The 22,098-nt window shown below is 40.5% G+C and overlaps 3 protein-coding genes across 4 annotated transcripts; all 3 read left to right on the plus strand.

The window, feature by feature from the left end:
* The first annotated feature begins 779 nt into the window (after positions 1-779).
* On the plus strand, positions 780-9,658 carry pask (PAS domain containing serine/threonine kinase). Of its 2 annotated transcripts, none has more exons than XM_015957086.3 (21): positions 780-986; positions 1,080-1,297; positions 1,532-1,752; positions 1,855-2,025; positions 2,156-2,290; positions 2,379-2,513; positions 2,642-2,750; positions 4,472-4,653; positions 4,736-4,865; positions 5,135-5,306; positions 5,891-6,123; positions 6,273-6,375; positions 6,464-7,020; positions 7,121-7,263; positions 7,338-7,505; positions 7,592-7,717; positions 7,791-7,925; positions 8,006-8,205; positions 8,773-8,906; positions 8,981-9,130; positions 9,214-9,658. In XM_015957086.3, exons 2-21 carry the CDS (start codon positions 1,093-1,095, stop codon positions 9,378-9,380), a joined length of 3,576 nt encoding a protein of 1,191 aa, XP_015812572.3. In that variant the 5' UTR covers positions 780-986; positions 1,080-1,092; the 3' UTR covers positions 9,381-9,658. The 2 variants fall into 2 exon arrangements, with proteins under 2 accessions (XP_015812572.3, XP_015812574.3); XM_015957088.3 differs by having other exon boundaries at positions 9,217-9,658.
* A 509-nt stretch (positions 9,659-10,167) lies between these two features.
* Positions 10,168-16,803, plus strand: mterf4 (mitochondrial transcription termination factor 4). Its single transcript, XM_015957090.3, has 4 exons — positions 10,168-10,291; positions 10,487-10,913; positions 10,995-11,179; positions 16,297-16,803. The coding sequence occupies exons 1-4, from the start codon at positions 10,268-10,270 to the stop codon at positions 16,693-16,695; spliced, it is 1,035 nt and encodes a 344-aa protein (XP_015812576.3). The 5' UTR covers positions 10,168-10,267; the 3' UTR covers positions 16,696-16,803.
* Positions 16,804-17,202: 399 nt separating this feature from the next.
* Positions 17,203-20,161, plus strand: LOC107384058 (probable G-protein coupled receptor 148). The gene is made up of 2 exons (XM_015957085.3): positions 17,203-17,290; positions 18,983-20,161. The coding sequence occupies exon 2, from the start codon at positions 19,063-19,065 to the stop codon at positions 20,026-20,028; it is 966 nt and encodes a 321-aa protein (XP_015812571.3). The 5' UTR covers positions 17,203-17,290; positions 18,983-19,062; the 3' UTR covers positions 20,029-20,161.
* Positions 20,162-22,098: the final 1,937 nt, after the last annotated feature.

Raw genomic sequence — 22,098 nt, forward strand, 5'->3', positions numbered from 1 at the left:
AAATAGTGCCATGCGGCTAATGAGGAGATTCAGCAAAGGAATAAAGATGCCATATGGACCCCTGCAGTAATTGCACCTGGAACATGCACAGTTTTCCCAACTTCTCCCAGATGGCAGATTTATGTAATGGGATTATCTTTGTTATATTCCATTTGTTCAGACCTGTATTTTGGTGTTGTTCGTCAGGTTTGCACATGGATAATTTCAAAAGGCATACTGTGCTAACATTAAATAATTTACACAATCATAAAGCAGTTGTTTCCTTATGAAGTCATGATAATAAATGATAAAACATTACTTTGTTGGCAAAACTAGGAAGTGAGAAGTAGCAGGAAGACAAAAACAAATCTGTTTCTGCCTTCCTTCTGATTTACTGCTTAAAACATTTTATCATATGCACTCTTTTTTGTTTGGGACTCAGAAGGACTTTATTGATCCCTTAGGGAAGGTTCCTCTGGAAAATTCTGTTTTACAGCACTTACGGCATTGACACAGAAATAAGACAGTAGATTTATTTTTATCTTATTTTATTTTATTTTAGAGCTTTGGTGATGGTGTTTCTATAGTAACAGAGGCGGGCGTTTCCGGGTAATTATCCAATAAGATTTATGTGGCAGAAAACACGACGTTTGATTGGCTAAGATCGGGGTCCTTTCGTGGTGCTTGAAGCCCGCCGGTTACAAAATAGCACAGCAAAATGCAGAGAACACGTAGCAGTAATAATAAAAACGAGGCATTTATTTTAATTTGAGTTGTCACTGGACTGAGTTAACACTAAGGTAACAACAATTCAGAATGCAGTTTTTGAGCTGAACCTGGCTATTTTGAAGCCCAGACAAACGAAGCGCGTTTGTTTGGTCTGGCATTAGCAGCAAAGCTAGCAGCCTGTTAGCTCGGGGGACACGTTACCCTGTCAACAAACGTCAGCTGAAACTTGTCTGCTTGTCATCTAACAACAAACGACTACAAACCGCACACTAACACAGGTGGGTAGTTTTTAAATAGACGCTAGTAATTCGTGTTAAGATGCTTGTTAAAACGTTTATAAATGTCGTAAAAACTTATAAATTCTGTCCCAGATGATTAAACACGATGTCGCTGTCGCCTGATGTTCCAACTGTGTCAAACCAAAGCATGGGGGATCAAGGAAAGACCTTTTGTGTTCTGTCTGAGCTGTCCTGTGATCCTCTGGAGGACGACTTTGACCTGAATAAATCTTATCCGTGTACCCAAAGACCAAAATACAAGAAGAGCCTCTTTGACTTGCGTTGCCGCGATTGTTCTGGTTTCTTGGCAGGTGAGGTTAGATGTTTTGATTGTGTCTATATCACAATAGAATAAATCAGCTGACGCACAGATACTCAAAAATTACATGTGCTCTATCTGCAATATTTATGTCTAGTTTAAAGATTTTAGGCTTTTTTCAGTCAATATTACCTTTTTAAAGACACTGGGTGTTAATACACACATTTTAGTCATAAAACATGTGGAGGACGGTGTGTGTTAACAGTTTTATGATTTGTTCCTACAGGTAAATGTTCTGATGTTTTCACCTCCACGACAAAAAACCACCTGGATAAGCATTCTGGTTTCCAGGTTTCTGCTCACTCCCCATCTCAACCTTACACTGAATCTGAGACAGAAGATGACTTTCTCAGTCTTCATATTCCTGGAGATTTTTGCTTGATGGAATATCCAGCTGCCTTTAATCCAAACAAAGTTGTGCTTTCTGTCTCTAATAAAACCAGAGAGGTACTGTGTGTGTGCTCTTACAGTGACATATAGTTGATTAACGGCACTGATTGAACAGTATTTATCAGTTTTTGATATATTCCTTTCGTCTCTAATTATCAGATACTGTCAGCAAATGAACAGGCAGGCAAACTATTTGAGTGCTCCAAAAATGACTTGATCGGAAAGAAGTTGCCTTCCGTCTTAAAGAAAACCAGTCAGGTTCTGGAAGAAGCACTTGAAGAAGATTATCCAGTTGTAGATGGAGGTGTTGCAACTGTGTCTGGGAAAGTGGTATGAAATTAAACTTTTATTTTCTATAAATGTAGTTCAGTCACTTTGTAACTCAGTGAAATGGCTTAAAAATCCATACACATCTGTGGAAACTTTCTGCAAGCAGTCACTGGGCTCATTCTTTTTCAAGGTGGATGCTGTGACATCATCTGGAGAGGTACCCGTGTCGTTCTGTACTCACAAGCTTTCACAAAACGAAGACAGCTGGCTTGTCCTGTTGGAACATGTGGAGAGGGTTTCAGCCATTTTGTCTTTTTCACAAGATGTAAGTTTAATGCATTGTTGTTTAACAGCTTTCAAACCCTGAAATTCTCATAGTTCTCATAATACTTTTTATTGTTTATCACATTCAGGGTTCTGTCATAAACTGTGACTGGGCATTTGCTCATCTCCATGGATACCACAATCCTGAGGCCCTAAAGGGTGTGTCTGTCAGAGAGCTTATCCCTTCTTTACAAATTCCCCTCAACGGTCATGCATTGCCTAAAGTAAGCACACCTAACTTTTTTGTAGGATTGTTATTCTGTACCAGTGTAATTTAGACATATTGTGCAGGCTCACAGGAGAAAAAAATGTCTTTCATTTGATGCACTTTACACTTTATTTTCTGCTTCAGACTCTGAGGGTTCAGAGAGTGCACGGGAAAAGCCGAGATGGAGCATCAGTTCCACTCTGTGTGAAACTTCAGGGGACAGCGATATGTGGGAAACCCCCCCACAAGAACGGTAACTATGGTTACACCTTCTCAAAAGAGTATTTTGGATTGTAATGAAAAAGTGCAAAAAGCAAAGCTCCTCTCTCGTGTCTTCAGACAGAACCTTTGCATTCTGGGAACCTCATGGGAACTCTTAATAATGAGCAGTCATTGGGTAGTTAGCATACGTATGTATTATGGGTACTTTTAAAGCTTAAAATAACTACACTACATTTGACCAATAAGATGTGAATTTCTATATAGATATGGAAATCCAGTCTGATTGATCTTTGAATGTTTAACCAGAAGAATTAGAATTCTTTGTTTATTCAGAGATTGTAAGACACTTCATATTAATTCAGACAGAGTCAAGTTTATAAAAAGTAAGAAATTTATTTTCTAAACAATTTAAAATATGACAACTAGGAACACTTTATGTGATGAATGAATCTAAGTGGATGGAATGTGAGGTGTGATGATGTGTGCGAATATGATGTTATCAGAACCTCTCGTATCTGAAGAAAGTTCTGAGTAGGAGTGAATTTGGTCTGCTATAAACTGTAAGTTGATGGTTTATAAAACCCTATCAGACTGTTGTGTCTACGTACCCTTTCGGAGACCCTCTTTTGGATCCGAGATGTCGGGGAGTCCGTGGACCCCACGGTACCGAGGTTCGTAGAAAAACCGCAGTATGACCAGGTCCAGAGTCGTCTCCAGGTCACAACAAACAGGTGGACTCATTTTGCTTCTCGAACTGATGGACTCTGAAGGAGTCTTGGCTGTGTCAGCTTTATTCTGAAGGAACCGTTTGCGGCCAGCTGTAGCGTGCAACAGGTTTTGACAGCTTGTCAAAAAATGCGATTGGAGAAGAGTTTTCCGCCGGTGGCCAGTCAGAGTTCGGCTCAACTGACTCACTCAGGAAGTGAGTTCTGTTTTAATGATGGCCATATTTTGATTACATGGCCAATCAGAATTTGAATTGTAAATGAGTTTTGCCAACAAACCTCAGAAACCACACCTTGCATCCGATACAGGAGTTCTGATTTGTGGAACAGAAAGCAATGCATCATGATATTAGTTTAACCGGTGTGAGCCAATAGATAAATATTCACTTGTTAAATCAAACTTTACTGATCATAACATAATAATATTAATTTCATCTTCAGTAATTTAAGCACAGATTAATCAAAACATTGTTTTTATTTAACCATATTGTCCATTCATTATATGATGAAGTATTCCATTTAACCATATTGTTAAGTATTATAAAAGTTCATTCTTCTTGTTCTGTGAAGCAAAGCAGATAAAGATAAGAGGAAACTTGAGGGGGACCTTGTTCAGGCAACAGTGTCTTTCTTGCAGATTAAAGGTTCCAGTTAAGGCGCATGTCTCCATGTGACCTAATACTGAAGAGGTCAACTGTAGATGAAAAACTGACTATTTCTGGACACTGCAAGGGTTTGTTTATACAATGTAAAATTATCCTGGGTTGTTTCGATGCACTAAATATTGTATTGACAAAAGAATAAGTCAATATTCTGCACTGTGCATTGTGCAATATCCTAAAATCTGGCAGCATAAAGCTCCAGACAGAACTTAAACATTGTTGAAGATGGCATCCATAAGACTGAAACCTCTGCTAATGCACTCCATGAGAATGATGGACTACCTAACAACTTGAATACCAGAAACCCTTGAACAGCATTTACTGCAGCTAATCCAGCAAGTTGAACTTGTTTTTTGCCTCTACAGACACCAAGGTGGACAGCGTTGTCCGCTCTCCCAGTCCAGCCCTGGAATACTCTGGAACAGTTTGGGTGTTTGCTCCCATGAGTGGCCTTCTCCTCCTCTGTCCTGATGGCTCAATTGTTTGCATCCACGACCATCTGGCTCTCAGTCTGTTTGGATACAGCAAGGACGAGTTAGTGGGAAAGGTTAGCCAAGTCGCTCAGCCGAACAAGGCTGCTCGCTCTAAGCACTATGCCAGCTCTCAGTTCTGTTGCTTTTCACACACAGAGTGTCACTTTCCTTATGCCTGGCTTCTATGGGTGGATGTCTGACTCTGACAAAAAGGCCAGCCTACTTACTGGTTCTCATGCAGAGGCGGACAAATGTGCCGCCTCGTCTAAAATATCCACAACATCTGGTGAGCGTTTTTATCTTGTTGTGTTAAAACTACAAATACATTTGTGTTTATAATAAGTCTCATAACCTGCTGACCTTATAAGTTTCTACATTACAACAATGTTTCAACTACGATATAAAGGATGTATTCAAATGCATTCTACCAAGCAGCCTACTATACCTCATTACAAGTATTTATTCTTAGACTTTTATTCTTCTTTTCACTCGAAGTTGCATTATTTATTGACACTGTATGAATTTTAGTCATTTTTCTCTTTGTGTTGGCCTTAGACCCCTCCTCTCTGGTGGCTGGAGACATGGCTATGGTGCAGAAGGCTATCTCAGAACGGAGCTCAGTGGGAAGAGGCAGAATCTTTACTGGAACCAGCACCAGACTGGAGAAACAGGGCAGTAATCTGTCTACCTTCTCTCTTCCTGCAGTCACCTCGACACATTTGGTTATGTAAGTTAGCATGCACCATTCGCATTCATTGCTGCTGGGTTTTTTTTGTCCTGCAGACTAACATTTATTGAATATGACTGTATGTTAATAAGACTTAAAGGTTATATATGTTTGCAGAGAGAATAAATTGTAGACGTCTACATGGTCTGATCTATTGTAAATGCTGAACAGGCAAATCCTGCAGAAACAAGCCAGCAGCTAAAAGCATTGGACTGCATGTATATTTAATGCATTTTGCAGTGAATCTGTACACTGAGCAGCAGCTTCATTGTCAAACCTGATGGTTGCTCTGCCTCATTCTCTCATTACTAGTTTATTGTTTGTTTTTTTAGGCTTTTGTTGTTAATTCAAACCAGAACATTGGTATTGTAACTTTTTTTTATAAGTAATGTAACACTATTATCCATTTGATGTGGGGTTATATTTCTATGAGTGATGCTTAGTAAAGATGATCTAATAGTTCTTTATTTTGGTATTAACTTTATTTTAAACATGTTCCTCCTCTATAGCTGGGTCAAAGCTTTGATGGTTGATGCTGCCTGACTACCTAACAGCTGGACTGAACCGTTTACCTTTTCCTTTAGGGCCAACGACACCACCGAGCTGATTGAGGAAGCGGTCCGTGCAGCTCCCTGCTGTAGCCAGCTGGATTGTGCAGATAATACTCAGGCACTTCTCAAGACATTTGCTTGGGTGGAGCCTCCAGATGAAGACACCTGCTGTTTGGTTCCCACTGAACCATCTCATCATAACGGAGAAGAGCATCTGGGCAATGTGGCTCCGGAAAATAATGCACCTGCTATTAGAATTATTCCTGGTGCGACTTTTGGCTTAATTGTCTTTTCTTTTAAATTAGTTTGCAGCTGTTTCAACTCAAAACATTCACCAAGGTGTATTAAACAAGTAAGAAAACATTTGATACGATTAAATAAAGTTTTTTTTTCTGCATTTCTGTTTGTTTTGTAGACACTCCTCGTAAGGGCAATGCTGTTAATGTAGAAAAAGAGCATCACTCCTACACTTCTGTCCTCCAAGACTCAAGCTTTGAGATCATCACACTGGATAGCAGGTGAGGGGTTAATGGAAACTTCAAACATTACTCTGCATAATTCATATAGTTCACTGGTGACTAAGTTTATTCAATTATATTCTGTCAGATCGGCTTCTTCCGGCTTCTGTGAACATCTCGCTGGTCAGGCTGGTCCTCATCCTGCCCAAGCAGACGAGTTCAATTCAAAACATTTTGTGAACTCAGCTAGTTGCTTCCTGGACATCAACAGTGATGGAGATGTGATCACCCGTGCTCTGGATGAGCTCAATCTCAGTGGTAGTATGGAGCTGCTCAGCACCGGAGGTTCCAATGGGAACAACCAGCACTCCGCGTTGTCTTGTGATACAGCTGAGCTCCTACGAACACCTTCTCCATGTGTGGTGCTGTCTGACGATGATGAAGCGTCTGTTCCCCCCGCCGCAGAGACGAGGAAAGGTCCAGCTCAGGAGCAGGATCAGTGGGCAGCTTTGTCTGTTATTCATAATGCAAAGAGCCAAGAGAGCTCAGGGCAGGTGAACAGTGCGGTTGGGCCTCTGACGGACATGCCTGCCACGTCAACGCCTAAGAAGCAGAAAGCAAATGAACACATTCTATCTTCACATACACGCATACTGGAGGGAAGAGTTGAAGGATGTGGATACCACAGAGATGGCACAAGAGTAGGTTAGTAATAAAGTTCCTACTTTTGATCTGTTTTACTCATTAAAACCTCAAACACAACTGCAGGGCTAAAAGTTTCTTATTTTTCCCTCTCTACATCTAGAGGTGCAGTGTGATGTGTGCCGGTCCAACCTCCCAGATGGAAGTTTCATGTTCTGCGTGTGGATTAAAAGGTCTAGCCAGCAGGGGGCGTTGTTGCAAACAGATCTATCGCTTCAAAACCAATCAGGAAACAGTTCAGGAAAGGTCAGTGGCACTTGTGACCACAGCACATTAGAACTCATCGTGTTCCTCGTTCTAATCTTTGTTTCTTTCATCAGAGGATTGATGAGGCTGGTGTAGGAGAAGTGCTGCGCTCCACGGTGGACCTCGAGCACTCTCGAGCCTGCGACGGACAGTTTGAAGAAGAATACCAGCCAATCAGAGCTGTGGGTAAAGGAGCTTTTGGGTTTGTCTGGAAGGCAATAAGACGCTGTAACGGACAAGAAGTGAGAGCTCAAGCTTTATCTTTGTAGCTTTTTTCTTTTTGGCTTCTTTAAGACGATGAGATTGTAAAGATGTGGACATTTTGCAGGTGATAGTGAAGTTCATTAGCAAGGCCAGGATAGTGAGTGACTGCTGGGTGGACGACCCCATGTTGGGCAGAGTGAGCCAGGAGATCGCCATACTGACTCGAGTGCAGCATCATAACATCGTCAAGGTAACTGCATTGTTGCTTTGAGGAAAATATGACATTGAATTCTCTGTTTTTACAAATATTCGTCCTTCTCCAGGTGTTGGAGGTGTTTGAAAATGGAAGTTATTTCCAGATGGTGATGGAGAAGCATGGAGATGGTTTGGACCTTTTTGAATTCATCGACATGCAGCCAAGGCTTGACGAGCCCCTGACCAGCTACATCTTTAGACAGGTGTGTGAAAGTCCCAGCAGTACTAATGACGGGTAAAGGGCGCTCTTAGAGCAAATGTGATATTCTTGTCTCCCCTCCAGATTGTTGCAGCTGTTTTCTATCTGAGGTGCAAGAACATCATCCACAGGGACATAAAGGATGAAAACATCATAATTGACAAATGTTTTCACATTCGACTGATAGATTTTGGCTCTGCTGCCATACTGGTTCCTGGGAAGCTCTTTTATAATTTCTGTGGCACGATGGAGTACTGTTCCCCAGAGGTGCTCCAGGGCAATCCGTGAGTATTTAATAATAAGCTACTTTTTATTTTGTTTTATAGACTTTATGGGTTAAAGAGCAAGACTTTCCTTTTTACTGTTCAACTTGTGTTTTTTAAAAGCTAGCTGGGTTCATCTGGATCTGCGTTATCTGAGGACATTAAAATTGAACAACCGCTCCAATTTGTCTTTGTCAATCAGCTCCCATGTGGTCTACAACAATGTGTGGGTGTACACAGCTGCAAGGTTGTGTCCCACTACACATAAAGTAAAAAGCCATCTTCAGTTTCATGAAATATGAACTAAAGTAAAACCACCGGGATGGCTGCAGTAATTTCCTACCCAGTTAAAACACTCTGTAGATACTCATTAGCATGTGTTTTACCCATGCTTAATGTAAATGTTGAAATCACAAATGTGCGAAAGGTCACAGAAGATGCTGCAGTCTCGCTTTCCTCTCTGGCTACCTCCTGCATATTCTAATGGACTTGAGTCATTAAAGATTGGTAACTGCTGTTAAAATGTCACCATGATTCCTATAATGCATGTTATCACCTTATCTGATCATGTTTTGGGCTCTTTTCTAGCTACAAGGGTCCAGAGCTTGAGATGTGGTCTCTGGGGGTTTTACTATACACTCTGCTGTTCAGTGAGAACCCTTTCTGTGATGTGGGGGAAATACTGGATGCCAAACTAAAGCCCCCATTCCCCTTGTCCTCTGGTATATATTTTAATTCATTATTTTGCTAGCTTATCCTTTTGCATTCCAGTCATGTACCTTCTGTTTACTCTCAGAACTGCATGCGCTGCTGCGTGGCCTGCTGCACCCCGATCACACAAAGAGGATGACCTTAGACCAGCTCCTGTTGCAGGCCTGGATAAGCCAGCCCATCTCCCTTTCAGAGTACAGCTGGTCAGAGGTGGTTTCTGCAAACCAGAGCCTCTGTGAGTCCTCATCAGCACCACGGTCAGACACTTTTAACAACAACTTTTTTTTTTCAACTATTAAGGGGATTCTTTTCTTCCAGCAGGCACATCACACCATCAAGAAACCAGTCCTAATGCGTACATCAGACCAGACTTGTTCCCAGATTATGGAGATGAGTCTCTACCTGAGGAGGAAGAGGAGGATGAGGACGAGAGGATGGCTCTGCAAAATGAGCTTCAGAAATACCTCCAGAGGAATGAAGACTAAATTTAAAGAGAAGGAAATCTAATTGGCTATTATAATTTTTGATCAACTGTGGGAGGAAAGTGAAAGTCAAAAGAAAAGCTTGCTTTTAATTCAAGATATTAATTAAATCTTCTATGTAGACCAAGGTTTTAGAACCAAAGTGGCATTGTGACTCGTCACAGTGTGGCCTGCCAGTCATAATCAGACACTTTTGAATTGTCTGCAGCTGTTTTTCTTTTATAGTGTTTTTAGGTTTTTTATTTTTTATGAACAGTAGCATTTTCTTTTTGGTAATTTTTGTTCAAATTTATCTTGAAATCTTTTCTATTTTACCTGCATGTAAGTATATTTACAATATTTTTATATTTATTTTTTACATCAATAAATATCTTCACTATGCTGCTACAAATGTGTTGGGCCTTTTGAACATTAATGAATGAATTGCCTTGCTAATAAAGATAGAAGGACTTGTACTTCTTGTGAGTTTGTAGCACCGTTTTCATTTTTTTACAGAGAAACCGAATCAAGTGACCTTAACCCTTTAGAGTTAAACGCCAATATGAAGTTAATAGCATTTGCTTTGCCTGCTAACAATTGGTGAGTAAATAGGGCAAATGGGGCTTTATATTAAAGTGTGTTGAGTTTATTTTTTTAATTATGCCTATATTGACTAAAACAATTGTTTCAGAGCTTGTAAAAGTTCTGGGAAAATGAATACAGAAATTTCATTTGTAAATAAGTAATTCTCATGTTTAATATGTTCCCTTTTGCATTTTGGGGAGTGCGCGCTACGTTAACCACCAATAGCGGAACCGTTTATGTGTCATTTTCTAACGGAAGATGATGTGCAACGGACGAAAAGGGCAACTCGTGTATCCTGACGGAAGACAATACGTAACGGACAAGAAATGGGAACCCGTGTAGCACATCAGGTGAGTAAAAAAAAACCTAAAATTTATGGAATACAACGTGTTTTTAAGTCGACGGAATTCACGTTTTGCTATAATTAGTCCAAAAGTCGCATATTGTAATTTACAATTTTGACTTGTGCAACTTTATTGTTTTTTAAGTGATGTCATTGTTATCCTTTTGAGATCAAACGTGTTTATAATGATTTATTTCCATAGGTTCTTCGGTGGACTGTAAAAAATGTCTATTACTCTGGGTTCAGTCCTCTCTTTAAGAGATACCGCCTCCCGTTGTCATGCATCCAGTGCAGGTATTTGTGTTCCCCTCCGCACAAGACGGCTGCGTCACCACAACACAACTGTTCTCCTGAATCCGATAAACCAATAACCGAGCTCTCCCTCAGCTCTTTGCTTGAAATGGGATTCACAGATTCCCAGGCGAGGCACATATGTGACTCTGTGTTTGAAATTAAAAAAGAAAGTTCTGTCAAAAGAGTTTTATCGACACTCACAGTTCTCTTCGTCCTGGGCCTCAACCCCACAAGTGTGCAGAAAATGCTGGACATATGTCCAGACCTTTACATCGTTAAAGAAACGCTGCTGCAGCAGCGCATAGATCACCTGAGGAAGCTGGGTTTGGTCGAAGGTGAGGTCATCATTTTAACATAATGGAAAAACTGGCTCACGATTCTGTAAACACGTCTCTGTCCTCTCATTTGTCTGACAGGAAGTCTTCAGAGGATGGTGGTCCATTACCCCAAAATCCTGACTGTACCTGTGAAGTCAGTAAAAAACGTTGTGCAGTTTCTCCGAGAGAAGTGCCTGTTTACCACCCAGCAGGTGACGGATATCCTCAGGGACACACCAGCAGTAGTCCTGGAGGACCTGCTTCAGCTGGAGTACAAGTTTCAGGTCAGGAAGTTGAGCAGAGTTGAACAAAAATATTTTTGTGAAACTGATGGGCCTTCATAATTGGGACCGCAGTAGCTCAGGAGGTAGAGCAGGTTGTCCAGTATTCGGAAGGTTGCAGGTTCAATCCCGGCTCCCACAAGAGACTGCTGCTGTTGTGTTTTTGGGCAAGACACATAACCCACCTTGGCTGCAGGTGGTGGTCGGAGCACCGGTATATGGCAGGGCTCGCCTCTGTCCATGCCCCAGGGCAGCTGTGGCTACATTGTAGCTCATCATCACCACTGTGTGAATGTGTGTGTGTGATTGGATGGATGACTGATTGTGTTGTGAAGCGCTTTGGGGGGTTGTAGAACTCAGGCGCTATAGAAGTATGGGCCATTTACTGCAAAACAACTGAAATACGTATGTGAAGTTAAAAATACAGTGCTCAGCATAAGTGAGTACACCCCACCACATTTGTCAGAAAACCTTTAGTTTCCTTTCAGAATCCACATTTTCTATGAGATACCACACTAAAAAAACTCCCACAAACGTGGGCCATTGATTGCAAACAAGATTTGTTCATTTTCCCACACGAAAAAATGATTTTCCTAACAAATCCATTCAAACCTATGTTGCAAAAATAAGTACACCCCAATTATAGTCTCAGGAGAAAAGTCACTCTACAAAATTCAAATTAACAGACATTCAACCACTAGTGAGTCTAATCAGGTGTCCAGCAGACAGGTGACTGTAGGCCTGGGACGATAATAAATTTTGCTGGACGATATATTGTCCAACAAATTATTGACGATCAACAATATTATTGTCGACATTATCGAGACCAAAATAACCACTAATGTAATGTTGATATATTCCGATCACGTTTTTTTTGCTCCCGATCCGATACTTTTCAGAAAGGCATTAAAATAAGAAGAAAAAAATGGGGGGGGGGGGTCAGGAAAGCACTAAAATCAGAAGAAAACACATTCAAATTGTCCACTTTAATTTTTGTAGGAAGTACACCGATTAAAAAACTTATTTCTACTGTGAATATACTTCAAAGTAGCAGTGTTGCTCTAATAGACCCTTTTACTACCTACGTCATCAAAAGTTGCGCACGCACCCTGGCAACGAGAGCGACGGCTTCCTCATTCACGCTCGATACTAAAACAGCGTTTTAAACCCTTTGTTTTGAAGTTCTGAGCACATAAAAATGTCGGGTTGTTGCGTGTATGGATGCCAGAATCGCTTCTCTTCAAGCAGTGGACTGAACCTTTACAGAATTCCGAAGGGAGCACATCCATTTCAACAAAATCGGAGGCGCCTGTGGCTGCAGGCCATCAAAAGGGTAACTGCAGCCTTTTCCGTTTTCCCCATCCTAACACAAAGCTCAACTCTGAATAAAATTGCTGCTGCGTGGCTGCAGCATGACCCAAGTCTGGAACATCAAAATGACAGAATTAAACAAATTTATACGCTTTATTTCATGCTTCAAATTAACATTTCATTCTAATTCATCTGTATTTTCCCACTGCATATTAGTATAAACTGTATTTCTCTAAAATTAACACGATTGTACTCTGAGCACGCTAAAAAAAGAAACCTATGCTATACTCACCCTGCCATGCAGGTACAGTTGGCTGTGAAGACGTAGTTCTCTGGTTTGTTTACTCTGACCCAAGCCTCGTACGTAGCTGTCTCGTGTCCTTGTCTTTGGCTAGGAAGGACTTCTGCCTTCAAGACGCAAAACTCAGAGTCTATGTCGTGATATTTTACTTTCTGTACGTGGCCACAGACAACATAGTTGTATGCATCTAACGATTTGTATGCCCGTAGCTTCTCACGTGTGTACTTACTGGGCCTCTCCACTAAAAACGTATATATATCGGGCCACTGGATATCTGCCCACGCACCTACATCTTCCACCCATTCCGTAATGCCACAGGGATCTGGGAGTATGTTGCCATTCGTTAAAGTGAGTTTAATAATATAACATTCAAGATTTGCCGGTGATAACCCCGCAGCGTAGCTTGATAAAGCCTGACACAACGCCATTCTCTGTTGCCGAGCTGCGCGCGCATTCTCGCTGACGTCATATTGTTTACAAACAGTAAAAGGGTCTATTTCAAGTTGTTTACTCCCTCAATATGCAGCTGAAGGTCAGCCTTTGGCAGGCAGGTAACTTTTCTCTGCATAACACCTGTAGCGTCAGTGCACAGCTCCCGTGCCAAGGGCTTGTCCAGGGAGTGGCCTGGGGTAGCACATGCTACCTTTGGAATCTGATTGGCCACCCCACCCTTTTAAATTTACTTTCCATTGTCCATAAAAGGCTTGGGGTTACAAACCCCAAGACAGTAGGTGGCAACATGTGCCTTTAAAACTTAACTCCAGGCCTACAGAACATTTCTGTAATATTGTTATTATTATTTTCTTTGTTTTCTATATTGACAGAATTTGACAATTAGGTTCTCGCTCCCAGTCCCACTCCTTTCCAGTTGGTGCCAGTATTGCACTAAGAGGTGGTTACTTCATATTGAACTGTGACTGTTAGAGGTAAACTGGGGATTAATGGAGACCGGTGATTAGATTTGTTGATGCCCGAAGGGAAAAGCCGACAGCAAAAGTAGCTTGTTTGAAGGCAGCGAATCATGGAGCTGTTTCCAGTATGTTGAACGCCCAATATGCACACACTACAAGTGTCTGTAGCTCTGCCTTTGCTGTCCGGTTTAAAATACCACCAAGCTGTAGATATTTCTGCTCTCCTGAGGAGACACGTTAGCTCTGTGTTAGCAGGCTTCAGTGTTGCCAACTCCCCCTGATAGAAAGTAGCTGAAGTTGACCCAGAAAGTCACCCAGATGTCGCCAGATGATGTCAAATGCTAATTTGCATATTTATGTCATCATCACGCCACATTGCTTTCATTTTCCCCGTAGCATCTAAAAGATATATATATATATATGTACTGTATATATATATATATATACTGAAGATTTTAAAAACATGTTGGTCTTTTTAGGACTAAAAGGGAAGAAAATAAAAAACTATTTCATGTGTTAATGTTATTAATTAGCATGATTAAAATGGCCCAAATTGCTTTGATATGTAAAATAAATTCCAAAACTACCAATAAAGTGGCATTAAGACAGATATGGTGTGGTGATCCAAACAGTTCTGTTGTAGGATATAACTCAGACCTGCTCTCCTCATTCTCACAGACATTTTCCTAAAAAGCTGGGGGTTTTTTTTTTGCACCTCACAACTCAACTTCTCTGTTGTGTTTTCTCTCCATCGTGATAATAACGGCGCACCGAGCAAAAGGGAGCGGGTGTCTCGTGGTATAACCATCCCTGTGTCACTGAAGGAAATTCAGATGAGCCACAGCGCTGCGTGTGTAAACGGGACGGTAGTTGAGACTCCCGTTGACTTTATTTGCCAAATGCAGGAAAAACCAAAGTGTCTGACGGCTGCAGAACCAGAGATCACAGGTTGACGCCTGTGCTGTCTCTAGTAGAAGCGTGAGCCTGCAGCAGCAGCAGACGTAAGTCGGCGGTCTCCAGCTCTGCAGCTGTACCTTTGTCTTCGCCCAGCCGAAAATGGTTTATGATTGGTCAGTTCTCATGCACGTGTGCAGATTATCGTTCTCTTTCCTTACTCCTGGAAGACCGGTTCAGAGTGCAAATGGTTTCTTTGTTGCTAATCTGTAGGGAATATCTACAAGAAAGTTCTACAGAAAGTAGCAGTGTCCTGAGAAATGTCGCTAGGTTTGTCGCTAGGCGCTTTTTGGAAAAAAAGTCGTTGAGGGGGGTCAAAAAGTCATTAGGAAGAGCGACAAAGTTGCTGAGTCCTTGCCTGCCGTAAATTGTGTGACGTTACTGAGTTGTTTTCATACAAGAAACAAATATTATTGATGTAGAGGAACTAACTGAAATTAAAACTAAATCATTTTTATTTAATTTGAAAATCTCTATCTCAGGATTAATTTAAAAAGTCACGTTTGTTGTTTTAAAAGGTTAAATCCATTTTATTTCTCCCGATTCCGATCCTTTATAAAAACACGTGATCGGGACGATTTCCGGTCATGTAGTCGGATCAGACCATCCCTAATCATAATAATGCAAGTACACCCTTTAAAATGCAACAGTTAAACTTTTATTTAACATTGGTATGTCCAGAATCAGAACTTATAAATAAATAAAACTGAATGAACAAACAATAAATATGTGGCAGTTTGGGCATCCTTTCGCTGTGTCTCGATTGATCATGCGGCCTGGCTACTTGGCCAAAGGGATGTCCCTTTGGCTGACTGGTAAGCACGCATGACTCCAACCCGGGAGTCTGGGGATCCAATCCCGCCCTGGCCCTCGTTTCTCCACCTTGCCACATTTGGCGTTGTTGGCAAAAAAAGCCAATATCGTCTGACTGAATGTATCGCAATATATCGTCTTGTCTCCCCTGTATCGTGATACGTACCGTGTTGTCAGAGTTTCACCAGTACACATCCCTAGTGGTCATTGTTGCGGGGTGTATTCATTTTTACTTCAACCAATTTTAGTAAAGCTGAAGATTTTGTGATCTAAGTTATATTATTAATCGTAATTTCATGTTATGGGGTTAAACAAGTGTTCACTAAAACCCAGTCTTGTGAAAATTCTGGAAATTGTTCTTTTGTTCACTGAGCTACTGATTAAATTTGTACTTTATAAAGGGGGTGTACTCATTTATGCTGAGCACTGTATGACCTACATGTATTCTAAATATGTTAATAGATGCCACATCGCTGCGTAATTTGTTGATTCTCTGACTGATATGTGAAGGTCACACACTTGATTAGAATTTACACAGTAGACCAATTCTGATTTATTGACTTCCTCAAAACATGACTAAATATTACAGCAAAGGATGAGTCATAAAAGTTTGACCACCAACTTGTGCACACACACACACACACACAAAAAATAAGGAATTACTTGATCTTTTGTAAACACACAACTACATTGCTGCTGATTTAAACAGTCATATGTAGGTTTTGCTAATGTAATGGTGCTCTATCTGGTGGTCAATAATGGCTGTACATGGATTATATGTGATGCTTTTCTATCTTTTTTTAAGAGAACATATTCAATTTTCTCCACAGTATGTCTACTTCCGAATGGGCGTCAAACAGGCAGAGATGGTGAAGTTCAGGTTGTTCCGTTTCACTTTGGATGACGTCCGCTGCCGACACACGTTCCTGGAGCGACGGGGCCTTTACCAGACTCCAGATAAAAAAGGACAGACAACGATTATCAACCCCAAACTGGGTGACATCCTTAACGTCGACCAGGACACGTTTGTCTCAAGTGTTGCTCGGGCCTCGGCAGAGGAGTATGATATTTTTCAAAAACTTTTGGCAAGGGAATGTAAGGAAGAAGAGTTACTGCAGGGTAGGGTTGAAGCTTATAGTGATGAAGATGATGATGGGGATGATGAGGAGGAGGAAGAGGAAGAGGCCAAAGGAAGAAGTGGATATGAGAAAAGAAGAAAGAAAAAATAGCTGAAAGAACAGAACATGAAAAAAATCAAGAAACTAATCACATTTATTAGAAAATGCTGTTAAAGCTGATTTATCAAAGAATGCTAAAATAAATCAAACATGGAATCATTCTGTCTGTTATGTTTTTCTATTGAATTGATCGAACCTCCTGATGTGGAATTGATTTTTGTGTTTATCTAGGTGAGGTGTAAGGTGTGATGACGTCAGCAGGAGCGTAGGTCAGCACGTATATGAACCATATGTGAGGTGTGATCGGTGCAGTCTGCTGTCATCACCTCCTTTTGACTCAGCTTTGCACAAAATGAGTTGAACTGCTCTGATTTTTTTGTGATCGTTTCAAACCCAAATTCTTCGTGCTGTATGATGTATCAGACTCAAAACTAAAAGCAGGAAACCATAAAAACTGCAGCCTGAGGAGCTTTTAAAAGCATGAAAAGCTCCTCCCTGTTACTATGTGACGGCCGAGTGGCTGCAGCTTTTTGCATCTCAATCTTATCATTGAGTCAACAAAGAGTGCATCGGATAAAGACGGTGGGTGAGAGAAGTTAACATCGATTTTTAAAACACAAGCAGCTCTCTTCACCATAGATATACGGTAAGATTGCTTAATTAAATCAATATTTTGTCAAGTTGAACTTTAACTGGGTTTTCTGTCTAAAATGCAGTTGTCAGCACCAATGAGGGTGGTGACATTTTTATCATATTTGCATTTTATACCCAGTAATTTAGCATTTCAAAGTAATTTTCCACATAATTTAAAGATTTTGTAAGATATTTGACACTAAATAATGTTTTTATCAGCCATGTGTCTGGTTCTGTACTAATGTAAAATAAAGTTTCTTAGTTTGCATGTTCTTTTATGCTAACATAAAGCCATTTATAAACTCAGAGTCATAATTTAGCAGCATTGTGGATTCTTTAGCCTATCATAAGAAAAAAATTGTTCATTTTTCAAAATCTTATTTTGTCATGTTCTTCATACATTTAGAAATGTTCAAGTTTCCAACTAAATATTCGGTTGGCAAGCAAAATTTTTAGTTAGAGTTAAATATTACAAACCAAAATTTAGGTCAGACCTAAATATTTAGTTTTTAAAATAAATATTTAATTTACTAACTAAATATTTAATTTGGAGCTAAATGTTCAGTTTACAAACTAAATATTTAGCTTCAAATTTAATATTTATTTTGGAGCTAAACATTTAGTTTGCAAAATTAATATTTAGGTTTGGTTTCCAAATAAATATTTAGCCAAGATCTAAATCTTTATTTTGGAAAATAAATATTTTATTTGGAATTAAATATATTTAGTTTGTAAACTAAACTTTTAGCTCCAAATTAAATATTTAGTTAGGAAAGCAGAGTGAATCAGGTGAAAGCGGTATTGGGTATAAACCACAAGGGATGGACTGTGGCTCATCGCTTTGTTCCAAACTCTGTCAGAACATCCTGGATCGGTTCTAAAGAGTGAAGTCTAAGTCTGTTTCTGAAAGATATTTAAAGCTTTTAACATCTAGAATGTGCTGCTGCTGAACTAGCATCACCTATGAGCCTACAGGCAGCACTTTACCAGAAACAATCAGCGACCTTAAATCACCCTGAAATGGTTTGGGAAAACATTGGAAAACAGTTGTCACTTTATGCATCACTGCATTCTGAAGTGTAATCAGAAACTGAGATTAGGTTGAAGAGGAAACAACAGTTCTCAGACGGAGTTCCCCATGATCCTGGTGGTTGTGTTGTCGTGGGCGTTATCCTCTTTTAGGGTATCTTATGGAAAACCGGCCTTGGGGAGAGAGCCTGCTTGGCATGAATCATAAACCCTTGAAGAAAATGGCCACCTTACCAGGAATAAGGAAACTGGAGCTCCTGCCTGAGACTTGCTGGAATGGTCATGGAGAGGTGTTTTATCTAGAATCCAATTAATTTAGCTCCTCAACATACAAAAGTTGGGTGGTTTAAATATTTGATGAGACTGCCTCATGGCTCTTTGCCCTTTTGAAGGTCTTCTGAGCCGGGTCTCATTAAAAGAGGGCCCAGAGGGGCGAGCAGCAGATACTGAGTGATGGTAAAACACCTAAATAAGGTTGGACTTTCCCTCTCTGACCTGAGAGACGAATAGGTTAGGATCAACTTTTAAGATGTCTTTAGCTGGGATCTAAATTTAGATTACCTTTTTGTTCATTTGCATCTGTTCATTTTTATACCTTCATAACATCCTGACTTCTTTCGTTGCTGAGCTGAGCTGAGCTCTGTCCACAGTAATTTATGGTGTCTTTGTTTCACAGGATGCTCCAAGAGGAAGTTGAGAACAGATCGTAAAGCACACACCATCCACCTGCATTTCATTGAAGTACCTCTGAACACAATGGCATCATCTGTTCTTATTTCAAACCTCACACAGGAGTGGATGGACAGCATGAAGCGGTGGAACCTACAGCTCTTTTGCATTCCTGCTGTCGCCATCACTTTGGCCACCTTCATAGTCAACCCTGTTCTGCTGATCTGCATCTTCCTGTCTCGTGCTCTGCGCCAGGAGACCCGCTACCTGCTGGTGGCCAACACCCTGACTGCAGACATGCTCTTCCTCATCCTCAACCTGGTCACACTGATGGGCAACGCCGTGGAAGCGATGATACCCTGGATCGCTTGTGAGCTGCTCACAGCCGTCCTTGTCACGGCCTACAGCTGTGCCATCCTCACCGTCACCCTCATGGTGGTCGACACCTTCGCCGCTGTACGCTGGCCTCTCTATTACCATGATGTTCTCTCACCCACCCACACACACTGCATCCTGCTGGGGGTGTGGGTGCTGGCGGCCATTTACCCTTTCACCTTATTAATCATTGTGAAGCAGGAGAGGGGAAGTCCTCGGGATGACAAAGTTCCAGTTTGTCTGGCTCTCATCTCTCTCGGTTTCCTTCAAGTCAAGAACGTTGGAGGGATCTTGTACTTGTACTTCTTTGTTTCAGCTCTAATCTGCACCTTTTTCATTTTTTACTGCTACATTCGGCTCTACATGGTGACAAGGACACAGGGAATCTGGCACAGCCGCTTCTCCAGGGCTCGGGTGACAGTTCTGGCCCACGGGGTCCTTCTCCTGCTTTACTTCGCCCCTGGATTTGTTTTCACGCTGGAGCTCTATATGTTCCAAATGGAAGGTGTAAGTCAGGATGTTCGAGTGTGGATTAGCACAGTCAACTCTTGTGTTTTTATGTTGCTGCCCCGGGCGTTTGCTCCTTACCTGTACGGACTCAGATACAGGGAGATTGCTGACTCTGTGATTACGCTGCTGCATCGCCACAGGGGACTTAGACAGATCACCTTACCATGAACACTCGTAGAAAATGCCCGCTATTACACTTTGGTATAACTTTTTCTAACATCTGTAATTTTTCATCCATGTCTGTGTGATTTTAGAAGGGTTTGGGGAAACTAGTTTGTGAAAAGCCACCCAAAGGTAGGCTTTTGTTCAAGTTTCATGCATTTTTTTTAGGTGTCCACATAGATATTTGTGTTACAAAACTGCTCAGAGAATCATCTTTAAAATATCTTTGTGTTGCAGATCTTATTGTTTGAGTTTCACATGTTTTTTCCCACAATAAACCAAACATTAGAGTGCAGAACAAACAATTCATGCCACGAGTTATTTTATAATTACAAGTTGATTTTGAATATGTGAAAATTAAAAAATATTGATACAATTAATTTTTGCTGATAATTTGCTATGAAGTAACATGTCTAAAATAGCCCCCTAACTACTCATATATACTGTAACTAAGGTGAAATGCACTTGATGGAATCCCTTCTACCTGTAAATATTTGTGTATTTTGTTGAAAACACATAGCTGATTTTCTTTATTCTATTTTGCATTTTTCAAGGATTTAGAGCTACCATAGATCTAAATTTAAAATAAAAGTTACAGAATTAACTCCCTTGGTTTCCATGTTTTATTTGAAAAATACATTTTACTTAAGACATGCAAAATCTGACAGTGACCTGAAGATTTATGACCACAATAGCAAAACACTCAGCTATATTTGGCAAGTCACCCCAAATAACCTTTTTTTTGCTGATAAACTAAAGAAACGAGTGTCTAATCGTGCTGCAGACACGTGCCGTCAATAATTTGGCACTTCAGTGCATCTTAATTAAAATTTAAATATTCTGCCTAAAACTGGCAGTGTTGTGCCGTTGTCAGGTAAAAACTGCTCTGTATTCTAATTTAAATCTGCCACCGCTATTGGCTAAGAGGTATGCTATGATGTAAACTGGTAGATTATGATGTCACAATGCCTCTGTGTGTGTGTATTTGTTAGCAGCTCCGCCCCCTCGGTCTGCCAGGCAACAGCATTTGTTGCATTTTTCAAACATGAAGTGGGAGTGGAGTTAGAATCTGGTAGGGGTTGACTTGCTCTTTAAAGCTGAATGTGCAAATAGACTTGATGTGGCAGTTTAGGGGAGAGGAATGGTAGTGGTGAGTCAGACATCCTGGAGAGGGTTTTATTTGTAACCATGACCTCAGTTGAACAGCAGGGGGACACATTTATCTGTCTACTGGGCTGCGTTGCTGCTTTCCCCTGATGAAACTCGTACATGATCACCCTTCTTGCTTTTCCAGTCTTTTTATGATTACATAGGGATCAGAATTACTCGAAATTTTATCTTTATTATTATCGTTTATATGTTTGTGTGTAAAAAAACAACAACTATAAAGTCACCAATAAAATGAATCTTATCTTTGGTCAAGTCTTCATTATTTTTGCTTATGTTTATGGCAAAAAGTTGGTAATTAGAGGCAAATTTAAACACATCACCTGTTCCTTTTCTTTTCCAGTTTTATTGATTATGCTTTTCAACCAAAATACCATCTTTTATTTAATTACATTACCTCACCGCAGCAGTACTTCGTGGAAAACAACTTTAATCGATGAGGGCAACGTGGCCTCTGCTAAATATTTTGCAATAGTTTAAGGAAGTTAAGACAACCTTTGTTCCCAATAAGCTCCTCCTTTCTACCTGGAAAAATAACTGCGTTCATCCTGTTTTCACGTGAGTGAGGTTGCAACCAGGCCACAATCGTTCTTGATTTATCAACCATTCTAGTTGCATTCGCAACACGTTTTAACTTTTACACAAAAGCTATTTATAAATATATAAAAGCGTTGTTATGTGTAGCAACCTAGCGTAGGCTAAATATCGCGATACTAGCTGCCCTCAACAACTCTATACACAATCCTGTCTCTCTAAATGTTACTTGGTGTTTTATTATTATTATTATTATTGTCTTTAGCTCACTTCGTGTTGAGATGTTTTCCCCAAGAATGTGACATTTGTTTGCAAACAAAGAAAACCACGTGGAGGGGGAAAAGGACCCTGGAAGGTGTAGTTTTGTTGTTCTGG

The sequence above is a fragment of the Nothobranchius furzeri genome, chromosome 11 (assembly GCF_043380555.1).
Source record: "Nothobranchius furzeri strain GRZ-AD chromosome 11, NfurGRZ-RIMD1, whole genome shotgun sequence".
NCBI classification, from domain to species: Eukaryota; Metazoa; Chordata; class Actinopteri; order Cyprinodontiformes; family Nothobranchiidae; genus Nothobranchius; species Nothobranchius furzeri.